Raw genomic sequence first — 22,030 nt, 5'->3', positions numbered from 1 at the left:
TATTTGTACTTATTTTATGTATTTGTACAAATTATTTTTGGTTTTATTTTTAGGCGCCCAAGAAACCGTTCAAGCGGATGACGTACGCCGAAGCTATCGATTATTTGCGCGCCAATGAAATTACAAAAGATGACGGGACATATTACAAATTTGGAGAGGTAGGTTTTCAGATTCAGATAAAAAAAAGAAATTCCCTTTTTTTGGGAAAACCACTCAGAATGCTAGTTTTAGTCCAGGTTCGTAAAATATATGTCCTTTCAAGGTCTAACTTGTGTTTAAAATTTTAACATAATCGGTTTTCTTTAAGTTAATCTTGTGTTAGTGTCTCGACAAGGATTCCCATCGAGTTTGAGAGAATGAGCAATTTTTTTTTTGTCTCGTGAAAAAATTATCTGGGAAAGAGGCATGAATTTATGTTTGAGCCAAAATAATATTAGAGCAATCTGACACAATAATTTTGTCCCTGTGTATTTAATACAATATATTCATTTATTATTCCAGGACATACCGGAAATGCCCGAACGCAAGATGACTGACCAAATTGGGGAACCGATACTTTTATGCAAATTTCCAGCTGAAATCAAATCCTTCTACATGCCGAGGTGCAAGGAAGATAATCGGTTGACTGAATCTGTGGATCTGCTGATGCCAGGAGTGGGAGAAATGGTCGGTGGATCCATGAGGATTTGGGACTACGAGGAGCTGCTGGAAGGTAAGACTTGCTAAGCAATTATGCGTGCCTAGTACTTTGGATCGTATGAAATCAGTGTCGGATATTATTCCTTTGAAAATTTGAACCGCCGATTAATGGAGTTTGTTTGTGAGACTGGTTTAGAATTTATGCGCGCCTAGTACTATCGTTTGGAATCCTACAAGTTGTAATGCAAGCAAGACAGGCCGAGCCTGAAAATTTGGTCCTACGAAGAGTTTTTCGACGGAAAATAAGTGATATGATTTATTTGGCATTTCTGTGTGCTTTAGTACTTTCATTTCGGACTTGGCCAGTGACTCCTTTGCAGTTGACTAGCCAACGTTATCATGAGTACCGTTATTGGTCACAACACTATAACCGTGTTCTGGAAAATGGTAAGGCTCGGGAGATAGCTGCGTCACCTCGTTTTGATTGGTGAAAGAGAGATGCCCTAGGTATCTCCAAGCCGTGTGTGCCTCTAAATATGCAACATACATACATACATACATATGGTCACGTCTATATCCCTTGCTGGGTAGACAGAGCCAACAGTCTTGGAAAAGACTGAATGGCCACGTTCAGCTATTTGGCTTAGTGATAGAATTGAGATTCAAATAGTGACAGGTTGCTAGCCCATCGCCTAGAAAAGAATCCCAAGTTTGTAAGCCTATCCTTTTACGACATCCATGGGAAAGAGATGGAGTGGTCCTATTCTTTTTTGTATTGGTGCCGGGAACGACACGGCATCTAATATGCAACTAAGAAATAATTTTCTTTATAGGTTACAAGCGCGAGGGTATCGACCCAGCTCCGTACTACTGGTACACCGACCAGCGCAAGTTCGGCTCTGTTCCCCACGGCGGCTACGGACTTGGACTCGAACGATTCCTCTGCTGGCTCCTTGACAGATACCACATCCGCGACGTTTGCCTCTACCCGCGCTTTTTGGAACGTTGCACGCCATAGAAATATTCAAATTTGGAATCTATTTCTATTTATTTCGCGTTTTTTGTATTGAGCGGCCAGTGTTTTGTTTTTTTTTTCTTTGGCAAGTTATGATTCTAAAGACGATATGGTTTTAATCATATTCCATTTTTAAATTAGATTACGTTGTGTAACTATTTATTTGCATTATTATGCGACGAATTTGTTATCTGTAAGAGCATTAATTTATATTTTAATTTAAATATTTCAAGACTTGTTGCATTTTAAATATAATCTATGCATTTCAAATATAATTTGATAATTTAAAAGAGACTATGGCTTTATAGGTACTGGACATAATATATAAAGGAATGTCATTCCAAACTGTATTCCAGTTTTATCGTTCAATAAACAGCTTGTTCAAAGAATTGTCTTATTGATGTGTTTTTTTGCATTCCAAAATGTAAGGAGGTACCTGATATTTTTAAAATCTATAGGTTGCTGATAGTACATATAGTGTCATATTGTGCGTCAAAGCTTTAAAGATTTTTGCGGCCTTATTTTCTTTCTGTCATCATAGTTTTATTACTTAAATAAAACTCATAAACAACGTAATAAATATTATTTATTGCCCAAATACCAAATGAATATAAAAATATAAATAATTTTTTACATATCTACCACCTTCACCTGAAGTATTTCTTCTGTTGAAAGGCTGGTTTCACACTTATTTCTTATTCTATACTCTTCCAAAATATGTGGACTCAAATTATTATTAATAATTGCCGAACATTTCAAGTCCAGCGCAGCATCAGTCAAAGCAGAAGACAGCTCAAAAACTTCGACATCGATATTAGAAAGGAGTTTTAACTCCTTCGCTGATATTTCAGTTGGCAACATTGCTCTTAGAACAATGACTTTGGAATCCAACGGTTTGATTTTCAAATTCCAATTTCTAAGCATTATTATTCTTTCGCGCGTTGCATCCAATTGTTTTTTTAAATACTCCGTAGATAATGTTACTAATGGCCTTAGTTTTTTGATGCATGCTTCTACCTTTTTATTCCAGGATTCGATGTATTGTAGATTATCGATATTGCATTTGGTGCCTTTTATAAGAGAAGACATGTGATTGAGTAATGCGTTCTCCCAGTTCGAATCCATATGGGTTATTCGTGATTCTAGAGAATTCTGAATGTCACTTGGAGTCCCACCGATGAGATAGACTGTACTCTTGATGCCTGTAAACATTAAAAGGTATATTTTTTGTTTCAATAAATAATAAAAATATACATATATCCATTTGTCTTTTGCCTATCAGTGAGACAGTATTGATTAACAAAAGCATACATACATATACAATTTTTGTTGCTTATTAGTGTGGTGTAATTTGATTTTAATAAAAATAACTTACCAAGCTTTTCCAAAATGGCCGCCATTTCCAGAACTATTATTGCCCCGAACTCGTAGCCTACAAGATAGTAGTGGTCTTTTACTGCCAGCTTTTTTCTTATAATCTGTAATAGAAATATAGTTATTAGATGAGAAACAGTTTAATTTACTGGTGTCGTGAAATAATTCTAGACTTTGTAACAGATTCAGTTGGACTTTTATCAGGGATCTTTGTTCTATATGTGTCATTTTTTTGTAACTAGATTATTAAATAAAATACAGCCCAGAAATCTCCTAAACAGATGGACGATAGATTTTTTTTTGTACGTATCGTCTTACCGTACGGAACTGCGTCTGAGCAGTCTGTACACTATGAATATTAAATGAATTCAGATAATTTTGGCCAACCAAACGGACCTATGAAACGGGAGCAAACGAAGTTTAATTTTTATGTACGGATAAGTTGACGGCCTCTGGCCGCAGCGGTAGTACACTTGTCTGTGACACCGGAGGTCTCGGGTTTGGATCCCGGCCAGGGCATGATGAGAAAAGAACTTTCTCTGATTCGCCTGGGTCTTGGATGTTTATCTATATAAGTATTTATTATAAAATATAGTATCGTTGAGTAAGTATCTCGTAACACAAGTCTCGAACTTACTTCAAGGCTAACTCAATCAGTGCAATTGGTCCCGTATATATTTATTTATATTTAAAAATATTTTTAGTCCTCACAGTCCTGACTGATTTAACTTTATAGTTAATCTGTAATGGACATTGTTTTTCTTGCAAATTGACACTTACGTCAACAAATCGTCTGGCCAATTCTTCAATCCTCTCTCCTCGAATGTCGATTCCTGGCTGAATTACTACAGCAGGTAACTTCAGTCTCTCACAGAGTAGCTCGAAGCGACCATGGTGACCTTCCAACCCTGGCACCACGCAAACGTAGTCCAGATCCTTGTTAAGTTCATCTGATCGCTAAAACAAATATATCTTGCAAGACTCTGATAGCTTGTAACTAAATATTATTTGGGAAAGTTTTAAACGATCGATTTATTGATGATGATCGATTTACCATGACCCAAAATTCATACGAGTATCAATCAATCAATCAAATTTCGATTAATTGATCATCAAACATCGATCGTTAAAACTTTGCTAGTAGGATATAAATACTGTCAAAAGGTCTATTTCTGGCACAGAAGTTAGAACCGCTTACATCTTCACCTCTCTGGATTACTTTGATCATGATCCTGGATTGGGTAATTCACGTTTTTTTTCACGAAACCACTCTTGTCTGACCTCCGAAACCTTTGCTGGTAAATCTAACTCATATTGATTAATGGTTATACATTTACAATTGTTTCAAATTAAGGACGTCCTGGTAAAGGGTCAGGTCAAGAGTACCTACCCGAAACCGCCAAGCTTGCATGAAGAGAGTAATGAATGTGGATGAAGCGAAGGAAGTGTGTACAGATCGTGGCAAGTGGAAAGAGGTAGTCTCTGTCTACCCCTCCGAGAAAGAGGCGTGGTGTTATGTATTATGTATGTATGTATGTATGTATGTTATAAAGTGTGCAGGTTCGTCTGTCAATTTGTTGTATATTTTCCTTTCCAGGTGTATATGGTAAAATATGAAACTCACAGTGCCATTAGGATAGATAAGAGTGCGCATTTGTATTATATCAGCAGTTGACATCAGCTCGTCTTCTCCTAACGTGTTCAAATATCCGCTGAAGCCTTCTGAACTTTTTGGATCAGCCACTTTGGACTCCCTTTGGAGTTTTTTTAGACTGTAAAAATATATTTTGTATAATAAATAAAAACTCATTCATTAATTCAATTAATCACGTCTATATCCCTTGCGGGGTAGACAAAGCCAGCCGTCTTGAAAGACTGATAGGCGTTAGCAGCCAGCTGTTAAGGCTTATGATAAAATTGAGATTAAAATAGTGACAGCCTATGAAGAAGAATCTCAAGTTTATAAGCCTATCCCTTAGTCGCCTTTTACAACATTCATGGAAAAGAGATGGAGTGGCCCTATTCTTTTTAAATTAGTACCGGACTATTCGTTTTATATTAAAAAAACTTCATTAATAAATCAAAGAAAAAGCATAATAAAACCAGCATTCTTCTTTTAATGTCAATGGGTTAGCAACTGTCACCATCGTCGGAGTCTTAATCATTACCTTTACCCCTTAAGTCATTATACGAGTAGTATTTCATTCAGTATGTCATTAGTTACACGACGTGTGGATAAGTCTTTTCAAGACTATAAGTATTTTATACCCCGTGATTGACGAAGATGTATTCAGGCACTTACTCGGTCATAGTCATGCCAAGAACGTCTTCTTCAAAAACAGTGATGTTAAACTTATCTCTCAACATGTTGCACAGTTCCTTCACCTTGCCGCCATCAACACCCATTTGTTCTAGTGTAGGTTCATTTACACCATTCCTATCTACAGAAATCCCTGAAATAATTCAATTATTTCATTTAGTTGTAAACTGTTGGCCTAGAATATATATACCTTAGTTAGATAATAACTTCTAACTAAATGATCGATCAACTACAGTCGAGAAAAGTACTGAAATTTGTTAGTTATGGGTAAATGCCAAGGATTCTAAGTAAGAGAGTATTTCTCAAATTTTCTTTGGAAATAAATTACCCAGAACAATATTACAATCCAGACAAAAGTTTGTTAGTTTTAGTAGAAACTCACCAAGTATTTTACCGATTTCCTCCACCAGCGACAAGGGTGGCGACGGTTGCGTATGCGCAAAAACAATGGAGTCTCCACTCTGCATTGCCTTCTCGACTGCGTCCAAGACTAAACGCCATCTTCCTACACCTACAGACGAGTTTGCTTGTTCCGGATATTCTAATGTTCCAAGCTTAAAATATTGTTTTTTTTTTTTTAAAGTTTGTATTGTATAATGCCACCACCACCTTAGGTACCGTTCTTTCGATGACATGAGCCGAATTCGACTTGCTACAAAATCTGTTTAGTGTCCTTTGCTACTTTAAGGCGTGCTGACGATCTCCATATAAATAAGGCTACATTTTTTCAGTTTTTAACCGTCTTCAAACAAAACAGCTGGCGATTATCTCGCGTTTCGCTGAACCGATTTTGATGCGGTTGTCAGGAAAGTGTTTGTTACACTTAGGAGAAGATTTTGGAACTTTAACAAATTTCAAAAGCGGGGTATATAGATTTGAGGCGGTTCCCTTTTTAAAAAAGTTATCCTGTTTTATGTATAAATAAATAAATATATCTAGTAGTACGAGTAGTGCGCTAGTAGATACCTGTTTCAAATCCTGCAGAAGTAATAGTAACACTGGTAGACCACCTTGAGACCTATTTTCGACTACATCTCGTTCTCTGTCATTGTCACTTATTATAATAAAGTTTCTGTAAAAAATAATTAATGTTTTTGTTAAGTGGACAGGCTTTTTCGGGTTACTGTGCCACTCAACTATGTTTAATAGTCTAAGATAATTATAATTAATATTTCAAGAAAAGATATGGAACTATTTATCAGGATCAGCATTAGAAGTTGCAGAGTTTCAAATCGAAATCACCTTACTCTAGAATCTTCCTAAAAGCGAATAGGCTACCGGCAAGTAGGTAAAATCTGGTGGGATAAATAAATAATTGATAACTTCTTAGAAAAAATTTTAGGGAGACTCTTTGCTCCCAGATTTCTTGTACACATAGCTGGTATAAGAATATACCTCAGTCCTTCAAAATTAAACTTTAACGTCCCATTCTTCGTACCTTAAATTTGGACACATCCTCCTCGATTCTAAATCCAAATTCACCAGCATCGATCTATTAGTCTTCAAATATTCCGGAGCTCCACAATTCATGACGAAAATACCCTCAATACTTCCAAGAAGACTGCTCTTCTTGAGCATCGATTCGACTTGACTTTTTGTATTAAGTTCAAACTTGGTCACCTCAACTTTCACGCCTTGGTTTTGCCACAAACTGAAATAAGAAAGAAAGACATGTGCCAACTGACAAAGCCAACAGTCTTGAAAAGTTTAAAAGGCCACGTTCAGCTGTATGGTTTCATGATGAAATTGAGTTTCAAATAGTGGCAGGTTACTTGCGCATCGCCTACAACTTTATTAGTCTTTCCTTTAGTCGCTTTTTACGACATCCATAAATATATAAGGTGACTTTTAATTCAACTGCATAAATTTAACTGTTAAGTGTACTCATCTAAAAGATATTTAAAAACGTTAAAAGAAAAATATCGGTAATATTTAATTTAAAAAAAAATAGACTCAAACAGCTCAGAAGCATGGGTATAGTCTATGTTTAAAAGGATGCAGTTGTTTTAAATGTCACCCTGTATAATCCAGTGGAAAATTGAGACATATAACAAAACAACTTACAGTTGCTTGTATTTCAAGTAAGAGGTTGGTCTGATGTGGTGGAGATGAATCTTCTTCGCACCACGAGCTATCAGACGATCGGCTAGTTGTATCGCGAAGTCCTCCCTTTCAGACACTATTAGTTGACAGAAATCTGGCGAACAGGTTATCCTGAATAGAAAATATAAGTATTGTTAGTATGTTTTTGACATGTAGGTACCTACTGGAAATTTGAGGTTGCCGTTACAGCGAATTTATGTTCCACGAAATGTTAAAGTTAAAAAAAGTATTTAACGGCCGATATTTTTCATATAGTATTTATATATAGCGCCAGATAGTCTTTTTATTATGAAGTCATTAATTCTAGATAAGTATTGAACTATAGATATACTATACTAGACAAGTGATGTTATCGAAAACACAATTTTATATCATTCGAGTCCAACTCTAGATAAAGTAAAGAAACGTAAAGATCAATAATATGGTTATTATTCAGATTTCAATGAATAACCAACTAACCTTGGCTCAATTCTAGGCAAAGCATGTAGATCCTGTAAGTTCAACAGTACTCGACCTCTATGCCTGCTCGCTGCGAGTAATTTGAAAGCCCTCGCTACTTCAGTTGGTGCATATGTTACTCGTGAGAGTGGACGAACATGCCCCAGAGCGATCCCTTCGCTGATGAGGTGGCGTAGTCTCTGAAGATAAATAAAAAGATAGAAAAGAAAGAATTTCAGAAATGTAATAAAATAGTTATATAATCTAGTGCGACTGGCTCATTAAATTTTGATGATATGTCGCGATAATCATATTTTTTATCATCAACCAAAACAACTCCTTAATATTTTTTATAGGTTGGTTGGTGGTAATGTTGGTTGATCTCAAAATAAAGAGAAAACAAAATAAATCAAATAAAAATTAAACAAAGAAATCAAAAAATGTAACTTTAAAAACGAAAAGAACTTGAAACAAGGAGGTGATTACCATAATGTCTTCAATATTTTCATTCTTGAAGATAGAAGAGAAGTCGACGAGCATGAACGACCTGTTTCTGAACATGTGGAAGAGGCCGTAGTTACAGTTTTCTGGACTCGATAGTTGCACTGTGTCGATGGCGACTCCTCCAGATGCCACGCATTTCAGTGTTGTCTAAAATATTCCAAGTAGTAGGCAAGTTAGTGATTGTTTAGTTAACATCTACATAATTATGATGAATATGACCTTCAAGCTTTTGCGCCGCGGCTTGGCCCCCTCGATTTAAAGCGCCATTAACAGCAGAAAACAGGTATTTCGCTAATTTCACGGGAACTATAGTTTTTACTAGAACAAAAGGTCCTTATGTCCTTCTCTTTATTATAAATACGCGAAATTTCAAGAAGATTGTTTTATTAGATAACTGATATTTCGCATTTATAATTATTAGTACGGATTTGTTATATTGTAAAGATGAACAAACGTAGATGTCAATAATATATTATCAAAGCTCAATAAAGTTCGGAACGGAACAAAAGTGAGAATGAAATTACTACTAATGATGATGCAGCCCTATAATCTAGAAGAGTAAGTCTCGTTATCGTTTAAAGATAGAAGAATTGTAACATTGTAACATACATTTTTGAGATTTCCTCGTACACAACTGATCACGATATCGCAGCCCTCATTCTTGGTGTTAGTTATGATCATATCTCCAAATGTTTCGTCACGGGAATTCCCAATATTTTCCTCTGAAATGACATAAAAGAGCGATAGCAAATTTGCTATTTCATCTAGAACTTTCGCACCATCTACTATACCCCACAAATTGTAATAAAATGTTCAAAGAACCACTTTTGTTTAAATTCATGCGGTGTTTTCCGTGTTACCTTTGAGTTCCGGGAAGAGTTTCCTCAAAAAGTGCTTCTTCTTCACATCGGAGACGGTGGTGAATACGAGACAGCCGTAAGCCAGAGCTATAGATATGGCCGCCTGGCCCAGGGCTCCGGCGCCTCCGTGAATCAGCACGCTCACACCGGGACATAACTTTCCTCTGATCACCTGTTTTTAAATGTTTCTTTATATGTGAAAATGAAATGAAATGAAAAGTTTATTTATTTTAACTTCTTTACAGTATCTCGTTTAGAATGGGATCTCCATTTAAGTATAAATACTTGTGTTTGGAGAACCTAGGATTAGACAAGATGTGTCACACCACAAAACACATACCACCAATATAAGAGTAGGTATTAGAACAATATTATCAGCCCAGCCTAGAGTCTAGTCTGGGTTATTTTAAAGCTATTTCTAAAAGTTTAAAGGATAATTATGACCAAGTAAGTCGCGTTAATAATATTTTTTATCATCAACCAAAACAACCCTTTAATATTTTTTAAGGTGGTTATGTTGGTTTATCTCAAAATAAAGAGAGCTATCAAATAAAAATTAAACAAACAAAGAAATCAAAAAATATAATACAATACAATATTAATATTGTTGTACAATACAATATTTCAGAATAATAAACCTGATGCGTATAATACAACGTACAACATAAAGTATAAACAGATAGTTGCAAAAGACGAATGCATAATTCCCCCTCTGTCTTAAAATTATTTATTCACTTACCAAGCAGTAAAATGCATGAGCATACGCCAGAGGAACAGTAGCAGCGTCTTCTAAACTCCACTGCTCAGGTACCGGCCATAGTAACCTTGGATCAGCACTCACTTTGTTGCGAGCTGAGCCACATTCTATTAGTCCCATGACGCGTTCTCCCCTATAAGAATTGAATATTTAAAACTTCCCGTAGAATAAAATATCCTATGTCCAACCAATCCAATCTGAGTGCCGGAAACCATGCAGTAATTAAGGATTGAACTGCTTTGACATGTGAATATACTTTTTAGTTCACAGTTTAAAAACTGACAGTTCTTGCTTGAGCTATGAAGCAAAGTGCTGAAAATCTAGCTGGTAATTCGTTATGATGAAGTAATCAGGATGAGAGTATGAATGGTTAAATGAATGCTCACCTCTCTGTTAATCCACTGAAGTCCATTCCAAAGCCTTTTTCAATTTTAGGCGAACTTTGAGTTCGGTAAACGTCGGTAACATTCAAACCAGCATAGTGTACCTGTCAAATAGACTAAGTTGAGTCATAAATTGAATAATTAAAGACGAAACTAATTTAAAGCCTAGACAAAGTTACTGAATATCTGCTAAGATATATTCCACGCATTTATTTTTCTTCAGTCGATTGCTCACTGCTGAGATTTGTAATGTACCCGATATAATTTCATGATCTCCACAAGTAAGGCAAAAACAGTCAGAAAATAGAATACTCGATTTATATATTGAAGGAAATTGAGTCTAGCTAACTATAAAAAAATATTACCGTCACTGGTATATTTTGGTTAGAATCATTTGAGGCTTGCACCCAAGTCAGTGAGTTAAAGTCTCCCGGATGCATTATTTTTAGAGCTACGTTATCGATCTCAGCGCATGTTGATTTTACCGGTATGTAATATTCACCACCCCAGGTACCCTAAAAGAAGAAAAAAAATAAGAAGTTTTATTCCAATTAAAATACATAGGTACATTACAACATAATTATGCAGAACAATAAGGATACATACTTCGTGTAAAACGTTGAAAACAAAGTCCAAGTTTGATATAGGTTTCAAATCATGATCTTTATGATTATCGGGCAACATGGCTACAGATATGTTGATATCATCCTTCCATTTGTTAACTAGAGCCTTCAGTTCTTTCGGTGCTGGATATGTGGTCAGAATCAGTAGCTTTTGGTTTCTGCTCAAATTATTATGTACTGTCTGAAGATTTTTCATATCCGACGACGATTTTATAGTTATAACTGTAGTAGTTTTCGCGGTTTCTTTAGGTCTCCATCGAGCTAGTTCAATTTTGGTGTTGCCTTTTTCAGAACAGCAAATGACACGGTATAAGGTGGTAGGATATAATCCTTTTGTGTCTATACCTTGGCTTAAAATATATGTGTTTCTTGGTAAGGTGTGAAAAAGAGCTTCGAATGTCTGAAAAATAAGAATAATTTTGACTATCATCCGTTTAGTTTAAACGTAAAATGAAACGAACTAGATACTCACAGCCTTGTTCAAAAGATCATCCATAAATACAACGTCGGGTACTCTACTAATCTTTTTAGGTCCAAAAAATTCCTCTTTAGTAATATAAATTATTTCCATTTCGATAAATGGAGGTGTCTTCAATAGTTCTTTAACATTTTCCAGAGCACAGTACTCACTATTAACACAGTATACAGTTATTTTATTTTTGTACAAATTTTCAGCGATTATTTGTGTGTATACGTACATCATGGTATTTACCTAAAAGAGGAGTAGCATTTTATATGAAATCAAGAATTAATTACCTACGTGTGCAATTGTAAATTTCAAGTCGACTATGAATAAATATGTCAAGAATTTTATAAAATACATGATCTTACATCATAATCTCCGTGTTGTATGAAGGGTATAAATTTCAATGTCTTCAAAGAAACTGATTGTACAATTGGTGATGATTGGTCTTTTAATCTGATACTTTCCATGGCTACACCGCCGCATCTTTAAAAAATAATAATTATGTAATCGCAAACATAAAAACCTAATTTAAGTCAAATGATATGATGTAATACTAACTTCGTAGTTTGTCTAAGCTCATCAAAAGTAGCATCAAGTAAATTATCGCAATTAAGAGATTCTCGAACATGCTTTTTGAAGTCTATAGCGATGCGTTTTATGCAATCTAATTGGGAAATACCATTGGATGTACTTCTTAAAATTTGCATTTGTATAATAGCATCAAGTAAAGTGACCCAATTATTATTCCATTTCACTTGAGCATGAGTTAGCTGTAAATTAGCCTTGAAGATAACTTGGAACTGACCACTGAAAAAAGCATACATTTTAGAATATCACAAATTAAGATTCATAAGCAAATAAACTAGTGAAAAGAACAAATAAGGAGATTAAGAAATTAGAACAACTACACGAATTCCATTATTTAGTAGATAATGTTATATATAGTACCTACATACATAAATTATGTAAAATCTACAGATAAATTATTCATAAAAAGTTAGCAGCCTACATTATATTACCTGTACTCATGCCCTCTTTCATAAAACAAGTTATAAACATCTTCAGAGACCAACTCGTAGGGACCTTGTTGGTGTTGGATCATTATGTCACTAGCCGTGAATGGCACTGCTAGTGGGGTTATTATACCATCGGCTATCATGCCTTCATCACATGTTACCTTAAAAGTTAAAATTGTTTCGATTATTTAACCATGTTGTTCTTTTTGACGTATCAAAATGGCTACATCTTTTTCGGTTTCAGATTTAGCATGTTCTTAGATTAAATTAAAGTACCAGATTTTGCTAATTGGGTAGCTCTTGTTGGTATATTTGAGCGTACTTTTAAAGGATGTAAGACGTATATAGGTTTTGGACCGCCTGGTATTTCTGGCAGACTATTTACATGCGTAAGAAATGTTGAAAAAATCCAGTTCTTCAGCTTGTGAGTGGTGCCACTACGGTCTCCCGTGAGCCCATCTTCACAGCCCGGAAGCACCATATCAGAGCCGCGCATTCCGGGCCTTCGCCTTTGGACAACTATGGAGTTCACCAAGTTTAGTAGCTCGCTAGCCTCTGGCGGCTACTTTCTGGATTTCGTCTCTACAGCTTAACCCACGCCCTTTAAAATAATTTCAAACAAGTCCGCTAATAAAGGTTGTAGTAATTCTATGGATCTTTAAATTATCTCTCATCTCTCTTATAGTATGAGTCCATTAGAGTACAATCTTGTATCTCTTATCCAACTCTTAACATTAATATAGTCACTATCTTGTAGTAGTAAATCTTACTCTTAACAAGTTCAAAGATTTATTAACTCACCTCAAAACGGCCGCAGCCTCTCTGTATAGTGACAGTGACGTGCAAAGGCCTGTCTTTCCGCAAGACCGGCTGGAGATACAGCATCACATCATGGAAGGTCACGGATACTTCCCCACGCCTCGAGTTGATCGTCATAGCTAGCGTGTCCCAGACGGAGATCAGGGCCGCCGCGAACGGGTACACGTTTTTGCCTGTAATCAAGAATTGAAAAGTAAAAGTAATAATAATTTATGTGTTATTCACACTGTGCCACATTTGTGTGTGATTCCCGGCAGTGCCGTGTGGTTCCCGGCACCAATACAAAAAAAGAATAGGACCACTCCATCTTTTTCCTATGGATGTCGTAAAAGGCGACTAAGGGATAGGCTTACAAACTTGGGATTCTTCTTTAGGCGATGGGCTAGCAACCTGTCACTATTTGAATCTCAATTCTATCATTAAGCCAAATAGCTGAACGTGGCCATTCAGTATTTTCAAGATTGTTGGCTCTGTCTACCCCGCAAGGGATATAGACGTGACTATATGTATGTATGTTATTCACTAAAAGTCATCGTTTATGAGATCTAAATAAATTTAAAGGAAAATATTAAAGTCAAATTGGTAATTAATACTTTGTAATCAGATTTGCAAATACGTTTATGTTATCAGAGGCAGAAATAACGTTTAGATACTTATCTGTTTTCCAATGCAGAGACGTTGTTAAGTTAAAATTAACTTGTCGGTTCTGAAGCATAACAGCTAAGAACAAAAACAAGTTAACGTAAAGATGAGGAAGAAAGTTTAACCTTCAATTAAGTGTCCAGCTAAGAATGAATAGTCATCATCGTAGACGGTGATTACTTGTCTGTAAACAGCATTGTGCGTTCTATGTGGAGTTTTGTATACGGTAAATGGCCTGAAATAAATCGTATTAGCTATGTTAGTATTATTTAAACCAGCAAAGTAATCTTGCCATTTTATTTTTATACATTTTTCATGGCATTTTCTTAGCCTCCGTCTATCATTACGATACTAGCTACTAATCTTGTTGGTATAAGGTGCGAAAATCTACAAATATTAACTATTAAACATTGGAAAGGATAAAAAAAAGGCTGTAAATATATTAGAACAATTAATATTAGGCTATGTAATTACACCTATATAGTCCATTAAAGTCTCTCTCTCACCTTGGCGTCTATCCAGTTGCAACCTCCGCCACCAAGCTTCGGGGCGTGGGGTCAGCTTAATAATACGTATAAGTAATTATTTAGTCAATTAAAATGTGTTACATAAGGCTATGTATCCACTTAGCTTATAAAGAGAGATATAGATGAAAAAAAGTCTCACCAAGCTACATCATGAACCAGTTCTACTAGATGTGACAACGGCCGCGTTTCGGTCGCCACTGGAAACTCTACTTTTGGATATAAACTGCTAGGATCCACATCATAGCCGGCCATGTATAATCTGGAAATTAAAAAATTATGTTATAATTGTGAAGTGTGCGTTTATTTGTATCTCCATGTCAAAACCACTGAACAGGTATCCATGAAATTTTGGATATAGGTACATAGTGTGTACGGCGCCGGATATAGCGTACTTTTCACGTGGGCGAAAGCTAACAAAACAAGCAGCGTCATTATTCCATATACTAATTATTATTACAAGTTCAATGTGAATGTTACACAATACATACTATTTTGGAAAACTGAAGAACATATAAAAGTTGAACTTGTATAGTTTATAATTGTATAGTGTAAACTTGTTATAAATTCTATGCAAAATAATAAAATAGGAGTAGGTAATGTAAAAATATCTTAGCTTGCTCTAGATAATGACTTGTTTTTTTGGCGCTACATATTTTTCCTTTTTTGAATCAATATTTTTATTTGTGGACAGTGTTTCCACAGTAGGTACTATAGAAAACAATTCAATCTGATTTGAAAATAGTAACTAATTAAAAATATAAACGAGTCCCTAATTACGAGAGTAACATTTTTCTTCAAGACGATAAAGGTTATCAAAACAAAGTCTATCAGACTCTCACACTTCTTTTTGATAAAACTTAATAAAATACTTCTCAGATATTACTCACTTTCCTAAAGCTGCCAGCACATTTACAGCATTATCATCGTCCCGTTTAGTCAGAACTATATGTTGGCAATCAGGCGATAGGGACCTCTTCAGAATAGCCTGAAGTAATCCATAGGGAGCTATTTCCACCAGCACGGCGTCAGTAGGTATAAAGCGGAGTACGTCTTCAAAGAGAACTGGGTTCTGTAGAAAGTTAATTTGAAATTGAGGGCTTTAATGATAAGTGACGTTGTCATTATCACACAAATCAAAGGTCCCAGGTTTAAATCCTATGTAAGGTAACATTGAAAATGTGGAGGGACGGGGGACTCTGAGAGTCCTAGGAATATAACTGTCCATTTCCTGGGAATATAACCCATATTGAATCATGGCTATTAATATGTGTGACAATAGTATTTCTAATCTTACCAACAAATTGTTGGTGTGGTATTCGGCAGAGGAGTAGGTAGCAGCGGGTTCGTTCCACTTGTTTTGCGGTACAGAAGCTGAAATCCAACGGTCGCTTCGCAGTTTTGGCGTTTTCACGACTCCCTTCATGTATTGCAACAGTTTAGGACCTAAAAATATAAGTAATACAAAATGATCTCTAAGTCCTAAGTAACATTCATCTGATGTTTAAATTATGATAAGGTAGAAATACTCGTAGCAGAAAATGCATCTCAATATGGCAATAGAGATACGACTACAGCCTCGCTATATCCCAGAGATAAACTGGCCTTAGCATATAGTCTAACATACATATATACATATAATCACGTCTATATTCCTTGCGGGGTAGACAGAGCCAACAGTCTTGAAAAGACTGATAGGCCACTTTCAGCTATTTTGCTTAAAGATAGAATAGAGATTCAAATAGTGACAGGTTGCTAGCCCATCGCCTAAAAGAAGAATCCCAAGTTTATAAGCCCATCCCTTAGTAGCCTTTTACGACGAGAAAGAGGCGTGATTGTATGTATGTATGTATGTAAAATAGTCTTCACTTACCAGCTTTAGCTATATATCGTGAATGAAACGCAATGTTGGAGCATTTGACTTCTTTAGCGAAGATCCCTTGGTCTTCAAGGGTCTTCACGAAACCTGACACAATGTCCTTTGGTCCTGAAATAGTACACGAGTTGGGACCATTACGGCAAGCGACGTCGATCTCTGGTGGACATATTGTCGATATCTGTAAAAAAGTAAGATAATTCTTTACATATTTAATTTCCATATTGACAACCATCCACTAGTAATAGTTTTGAGAATCCTTACAGAAACATTTCGAACTGGTTTTTGATATTGTAGCGGGTATAAGGTTAAATTAAAAATTTGTATAATAATTAATATTTAAAGATTTTTATTATTTGTAAATTATATCGTATTTAAGTTTCTGCTGAGTTGGTCCTGTCTCTTAATGGAAGACCGAGCGCCCGGCAATTTGAAATCGCGGAGTCTTCTCTAAATTTCGTTGCGTTTTTGTTTGATAGTTTTTTGTTTCATTTCACAATTTTTCATTCGATTATTTTTTAAGTTAGTGTCTTGTATAAATAGCATCCAATATATATGTATTTATTTTGTTAATCGTTCTTTTCTTTACATAATTCGCAAGTTGTTATAATACGTTTGGAAGTGACTCTGATAACTTTCTGCAAACTGCAAGAATCAACATACATACATATGGTCACGTCTATATCCCTTGCGGGGTAGACAAAGCCAGTCTTGAAGAGACTGAATGGCCACGTTCAGCTATTTGGCTTAATGATGGAATTAAGATTCAAATAGGTTGCTAGCCCATCGCCCAAAAAAGAATCCCAAGTTTATAAGCCTATCCCTTAGTCGCCTTTTACGACATTCATGGGAAAGAGATGGAGTGGTCCTATTCTTTTTTGTACCACCGCCGGGAACCACACGGATGTGCCGGGAAGAATCAACATATTGATTTCAATAGTTGATGTTGACATGCGAGTTCTAAGTTAGTTACCTTTTTATAACCCATGCCAACGGCCGCCATTGATCCCACAATGAATTCAGTTTCGACCGACACGAGTCCACGGTAATACGACATCAGAATCATCTCTTCAGCAGTGAAAGAACCGTCCGCATACGCACAACCCAGCTCTCCGACACTATGGCCTGAAACAGTACATAATAGGGGTTTTCTCAACTAATTGTCGTGTTTACCGACATTAAAATAGTCCATTATGACAAAAGCACTAACCAAAACAAGAAAAGTGACTTAAGCTGAGTTAGGTATACATACATATAATCACGTCTATATACCTCGCGGGGTAGGCATTTTCAAGAGTCTTAAAAAGACTGATAGGCCATTTTCTGATGTTGGGTTAGGTTTACAGGGATATGAAAATCAGATTCCCGTCTCAACTCGCAATTTCCCACTCCTGGATCGAGTCATTCCTCAGGCCTATTTCTAGATGACTAGCTGTGCCCGCGACTTCGTCCGCGTGGAAAAGTTATTTTGGGCATCATTGAAGCACTCAAGGATGAATAATTTCCCCCGTTTTTTTTTTCACATTTTCCATTATTTCTTCGCTCCTAATAGTTGCTCCGTGATGTTATATTATAGCCTAAAGCCTTTCTCGATAAATGGTCTATTCAACTCAAAAATAATTTTTCAATTCGAACCAGTAGTTCCTGAGATTAGCGCGTTCAAACAAACAAACTCTTCAGCTTTATAATATTAGTATACTTAGATGTAAATGGAACAATCGTCAGGATGAAGTAGGTTTTTTGTCCCGGAAGATGAGGTTTCGCCACATTATTCGAAGAGGCGAAGGGTAACTTTGTGTTCTATTACACAAAGTAATCCTTCGACTCTATTCAACACCACAAAATTGATCCTCGAGGGTTTTCCGTACCCATAAAAGACCTGGCAAGGTCTCAAGTATGGTAAAAGGCTTCTTCAGCAGCGTAACATACCAATAATATTATCCGGGACTAGCCCCACTTGATTCAAGATGTCAGTGAGACCTATTTGGATCGCAGCTATTCCCACAAAAGCGTGGAGTATGTAGTCGAAGGTCTTCTCGTCAGGGCTCGTAATGATGTTGATGAGGTCCAAGCCTTTCGGCTCTAACACTTTGTGGCAGCTTAAAATAACAGAGAAGTATATAAGGGTATATGTAAGAACGATGTTTTTTATTCAATTTATCAATTAAATATTTCTCCTATATTCTTGTACTAGAAGCAAAAAGATATATTTAATATTGCAGACGGGACTGCTCAGCTTGGCTGCTTCTTATGTACCAGCTGGTAAATTTATTTGGGAGTGTAGGGATATATGAGATGATTTTAATTGCCAATTACCACGTGAACGAGTGCACGGGTTGAGAGACTCAAGGAAATGCTAGTTTCCATCTACTTTACTATCTGTAAAACAAATTAAAAATAATTATATAAATTAAAATATTCTTATACTTACCGATAAATAGCATTAGCAAAGGTCGGTATTCTCATCAGATGCACCCCCATGCCCGCCCACTGCGAGCCCATCCCGCTGTAAACGAACCACAGCGGTCTGACCTTCTGGTCGTAGTAGTCTTTGCTTTCTCGAAGCACTTTTGTTTTGTCCTGTTTCGCTGCTGAAAGAAAAACAAACAGAAGATACAGATAAGAGAACATAATTGGTAAAAAAATAATTATTACAAGAACTAAATTGTTAGATCCTTTAAATAAACGACGCAAAACATGTAGTTCCATGAACAGGATGAATAAGAAAAATAACTGACACAGAATATTAGGATAGGATAAAAATGAGACGGTAGTCACTTCGTGTAAATATCTGGCTTGCTCACTCACTCCTTGATCGTAGTAGGTACACTTAAAATCGAAAAATATGCAACTGTTACTTTAAACTCAAGAAACTTACCATAAATTCCATAACCTCTAGACATGTGTTTTGATACGCGCGATTTAAAAACGTTATGCAGTAATCCTATTTCTTCTGGATCAATGGGACGAGAGCCCACATCTTCCAGTATTTTTTGAACCCCAGAATCTTGGCGTCCAGATACCAACAACAAGTATGGTAGGTCTGTGTTGCTGTGCTGAGATTTCTAAAATACAAAAATTTAATTTTATTAATGCCTGCCAATGGAAACTCATCTCTATAAAGAGAAATATTGCAGCATAGAACAAGATCGACCATCTCTTGGAGTTGGAGGAGTTGGTGGCGACTAATAAATAAAAGTACTAACTGCTAGTGTATTCGTTCATAAAAATCTTGATACATGTTTGCACAGCATGATATCAGTTGCTATTGGGAATAGTATTTAATAACTCGCTACGTTTTTTGTTGAAATTAAAAAAATATTATAAAAATGAATTAAGAGTGTGTTGCTGCAAAAACAAAACCAAAGGGGAAAATAGACATAAATAAAAATTAACATGCAGCGATTATTATACCTTACCTTCGGTTTGTAATGTCCTTTCAGCAAAGCATGGCCGTTCAGTCCAAACAAGGAGAAACCGTTAACAGCCGAGAAGGATCTTTGAAAAGGCATCTTTTTGCTAGCTATCTGCATCAACCCTTGTTGGATAGCTAGCACGTCTTCCCTTGGGTTGTCACAGTCTAAATTAGGTGGTACTTCTCCTCTTTGGTATGCGATTAACATCTGTAATATGAATAGTACTACCAAGTCTTAATCGAATTTAGGTAATAAAATAGAAAATTTAAATTTTCACATTTTCACAATTTCATTATAATCGGCAAAGAGAAAAGAACAGTAGGGAACATCGAATAAAGGAGGACTCAGAATTTTCAGTAAGAAGGGAAGTATTTGGTGAGGACGAAGCAAAGCTAAGGAAGTTTTAATTAATGAAAATTAATGAACTTAAGCTGTTAAGTGGTAACTTTACCTTCACAATCCCACATAATCCAGACGCAGCTTCGGTATAGCCCACGTTAGAAGCCACACTCCCTACCGTTAGAGGAAGTTCGCGAGCCTTACAGAACACTTTGGCCAAAGCTTCTAATTCAGTTTTATCGAATTCTTTGACCGCTGTGAATTAAGAAAACAAATATTTTCTAAAGGACATCATGGACATTTCGAAAATAGCCAACCCAAATAAAAGTAACCCCATTTTCATTTCCCTTAATTGAGTTCTTCAATCTACGCAGAAGTAGCTCTAACAGACCGCCCTACCATCCTAGTGTACTAGTTTATTGCCTTAGTCATTTTTCAAGATACCCATGAAATACAGATGCGAGTAGTTTTATTATAATGTGCCTGGAATCATAACAAATGCCAATAAACTAAATTAATTAACATATTAACCAACCTGCGCCGAAACCATCAACGTACTCAACCAAATATGGGGGTATGCCGGCTTCGTCGTAGAACTTGCTGAAAAACTTCGCCAAAGTCTCCACATCCCGGTGCAGCCTACAGTTCTCATCTTCGCCGAATATCTGGCCCATCGTGAATTCGCTTTTGACGTGACGCAGTTCGGCATAAACTCTGGAATATGATGTGATATTGTTAAATGTGGTAAAGGATAAGGGTTAGGTTAAAATCTGACGTTACCCAAACCAGGATCATGATGGCTTTAGTAGGTTGCTTTCATGAACTACTGACAATAAAGGTTTCATTAGCCAAGAAGCTTCGTATAACTGACTAAGTTTCAAATTTACATGATCTAAGGTAGTGGTAAGGTAGGTAAATTAATTAATATGCGGATATTAAAATAAAGCACCGAGTGATAGACTATAGTAAAAGTTTTCAGTTATAATAATTTATATGAATACCTTTTAGCATCTTTATATTTCTGCAGATATATAACGCTCACGGATTCGGACAGGAACTGTCCATTGGCTTCGATGTCATAAGACTTCATTTTACCATCGGGACTGGCAGGCATATTCCTACAGGAAAAATAAAAAGTAAAATAATAAGGAGTAAATATATTTTTAAAGACTGAAATATTTGCTCCGTTAAATTGGTGACGTCTGAATATGCTTCATAACTAAACCGGGTTATCAAAGTTCATACGGATTGGAGAAATGCAACTTGCAACCCGTTGGAGCTCTGCAGTTCTTTAGGCATTACATTTAATCTAGCGTAAGATCTTCTCTTTGCTAATATCGAAGCCGAATCCGAAACTTCCCATCATGATCTTTACAAAAGGATCAAGAAGAAACTCCTTTTGGTTGTTATAAAATTGCCTTCATTCTCGTTATTCATCATTCTTGTTGTACATTAACCATTTAGTTACACAACCTTCAATCATTTCATCTTCAATTATTTAATACTAACGTATCGTTAATTTGGCATGTTTGTTTCTTAGCTATAGTGACAGTATTAGAAAAGGGAATGCTTAGATGCTTTGGACATGTCGAGAGGATGGATGAAAGCAGGTTGACTAAGCAAATATACAAGGGGAGTGTGAATGAGACTCTTGGAGTGGAAAGGCCAAGACGAACGTACCTTGATCGAATTGAAGACGTTCAGCCAAAGGTCTGATCAAGAGTACCCGAAACCGATGAGCTTGCATAAGAGTCATGAATGTGGATGAAGCGAAAGGAATATGCTGAGATAATGTCATTGCATGACACGTATTCAATATGACCGATATTAAAAAAGAACTCACCTATGGTATGCAATAGAAGTAGGTGACTGTCGCACTATCTTGATGGATCCCACGATGGCAGAGTCACACACTC

General features: G+C 36.2%; 2 protein-coding genes across 2 annotated transcripts in view; one reads left to right on the top strand and one right to left on the bottom strand.

Moving 5' to 3' along the window:
* Window positions 1–2,234, top strand: part of LOC106137094 (asparagine--tRNA ligase, cytoplasmic) — an 8,231-nt gene extending 5,997 nt beyond the window's left edge. Inside the window, exons 8-10 of the mRNA XM_013337852.2 lie at window positions 54–158; window positions 502–712; window positions 1,473–2,234. Coding sequence (XP_013193306.2) covers window positions 54–158; window positions 502–712; window positions 1,473–1,657 — 501 coding nt within the window. The 3' untranslated portion in view covers window positions 1,658–2,234. The remainder of the gene's footprint in view (window positions 1–53; window positions 159–501; window positions 713–1,472) is intronic.
* LOC106137093 (fatty acid synthase) lies at window positions 2,224–22,030 on the bottom strand. The gene is made up of 36 exons (XM_060950839.1): window positions 21,958–22,030; window positions 21,116–21,232; window positions 20,650–20,828; window positions 20,227–20,369; window positions 19,779–19,982; window positions 19,238–19,424; window positions 18,791–18,950; window positions 18,289–18,458; window positions 17,333–17,484; window positions 16,357–16,540; window positions 15,781–15,929; window positions 15,374–15,555; window positions 14,626–14,745; window positions 14,085–14,194; window positions 13,300–13,490; window positions 12,502–12,659; window positions 12,041–12,289; window positions 11,848–11,965; window positions 11,489–11,728; window positions 11,000–11,416; window positions 10,759–10,908; window positions 10,397–10,497; window positions 9,993–10,143; window positions 9,254–9,425; window positions 9,003–9,115; window positions 8,376–8,540; window positions 7,911–8,089; window positions 7,413–7,562; window positions 6,787–6,999; window positions 6,315–6,420; window positions 5,731–5,902; window positions 5,331–5,481; window positions 4,653–4,800; window positions 3,809–3,985; window positions 3,030–3,132; window positions 2,224–2,856 (listed from the first exon to the last, which is right to left on the bottom strand). Exons 2-36 carry the CDS (start codon window positions 21,226–21,228, stop codon window positions 2,285–2,287), a joined length of 6,249 nt encoding a protein of 2,082 aa, XP_060806822.1. The 5' UTR covers window positions 21,229–21,232; window positions 21,958–22,030; the 3' UTR covers window positions 2,224–2,284.

Source organism: Amyelois transitella, chromosome 22, assembly GCF_032362555.1.
Source record: "Amyelois transitella isolate CPQ chromosome 22, ilAmyTran1.1, whole genome shotgun sequence".
NCBI classification, from domain to species: Eukaryota; Metazoa; Arthropoda; class Insecta; order Lepidoptera; family Pyralidae; genus Amyelois; species Amyelois transitella.
This window is presented reverse-complemented; position numbering and strand designations above follow the sequence as displayed.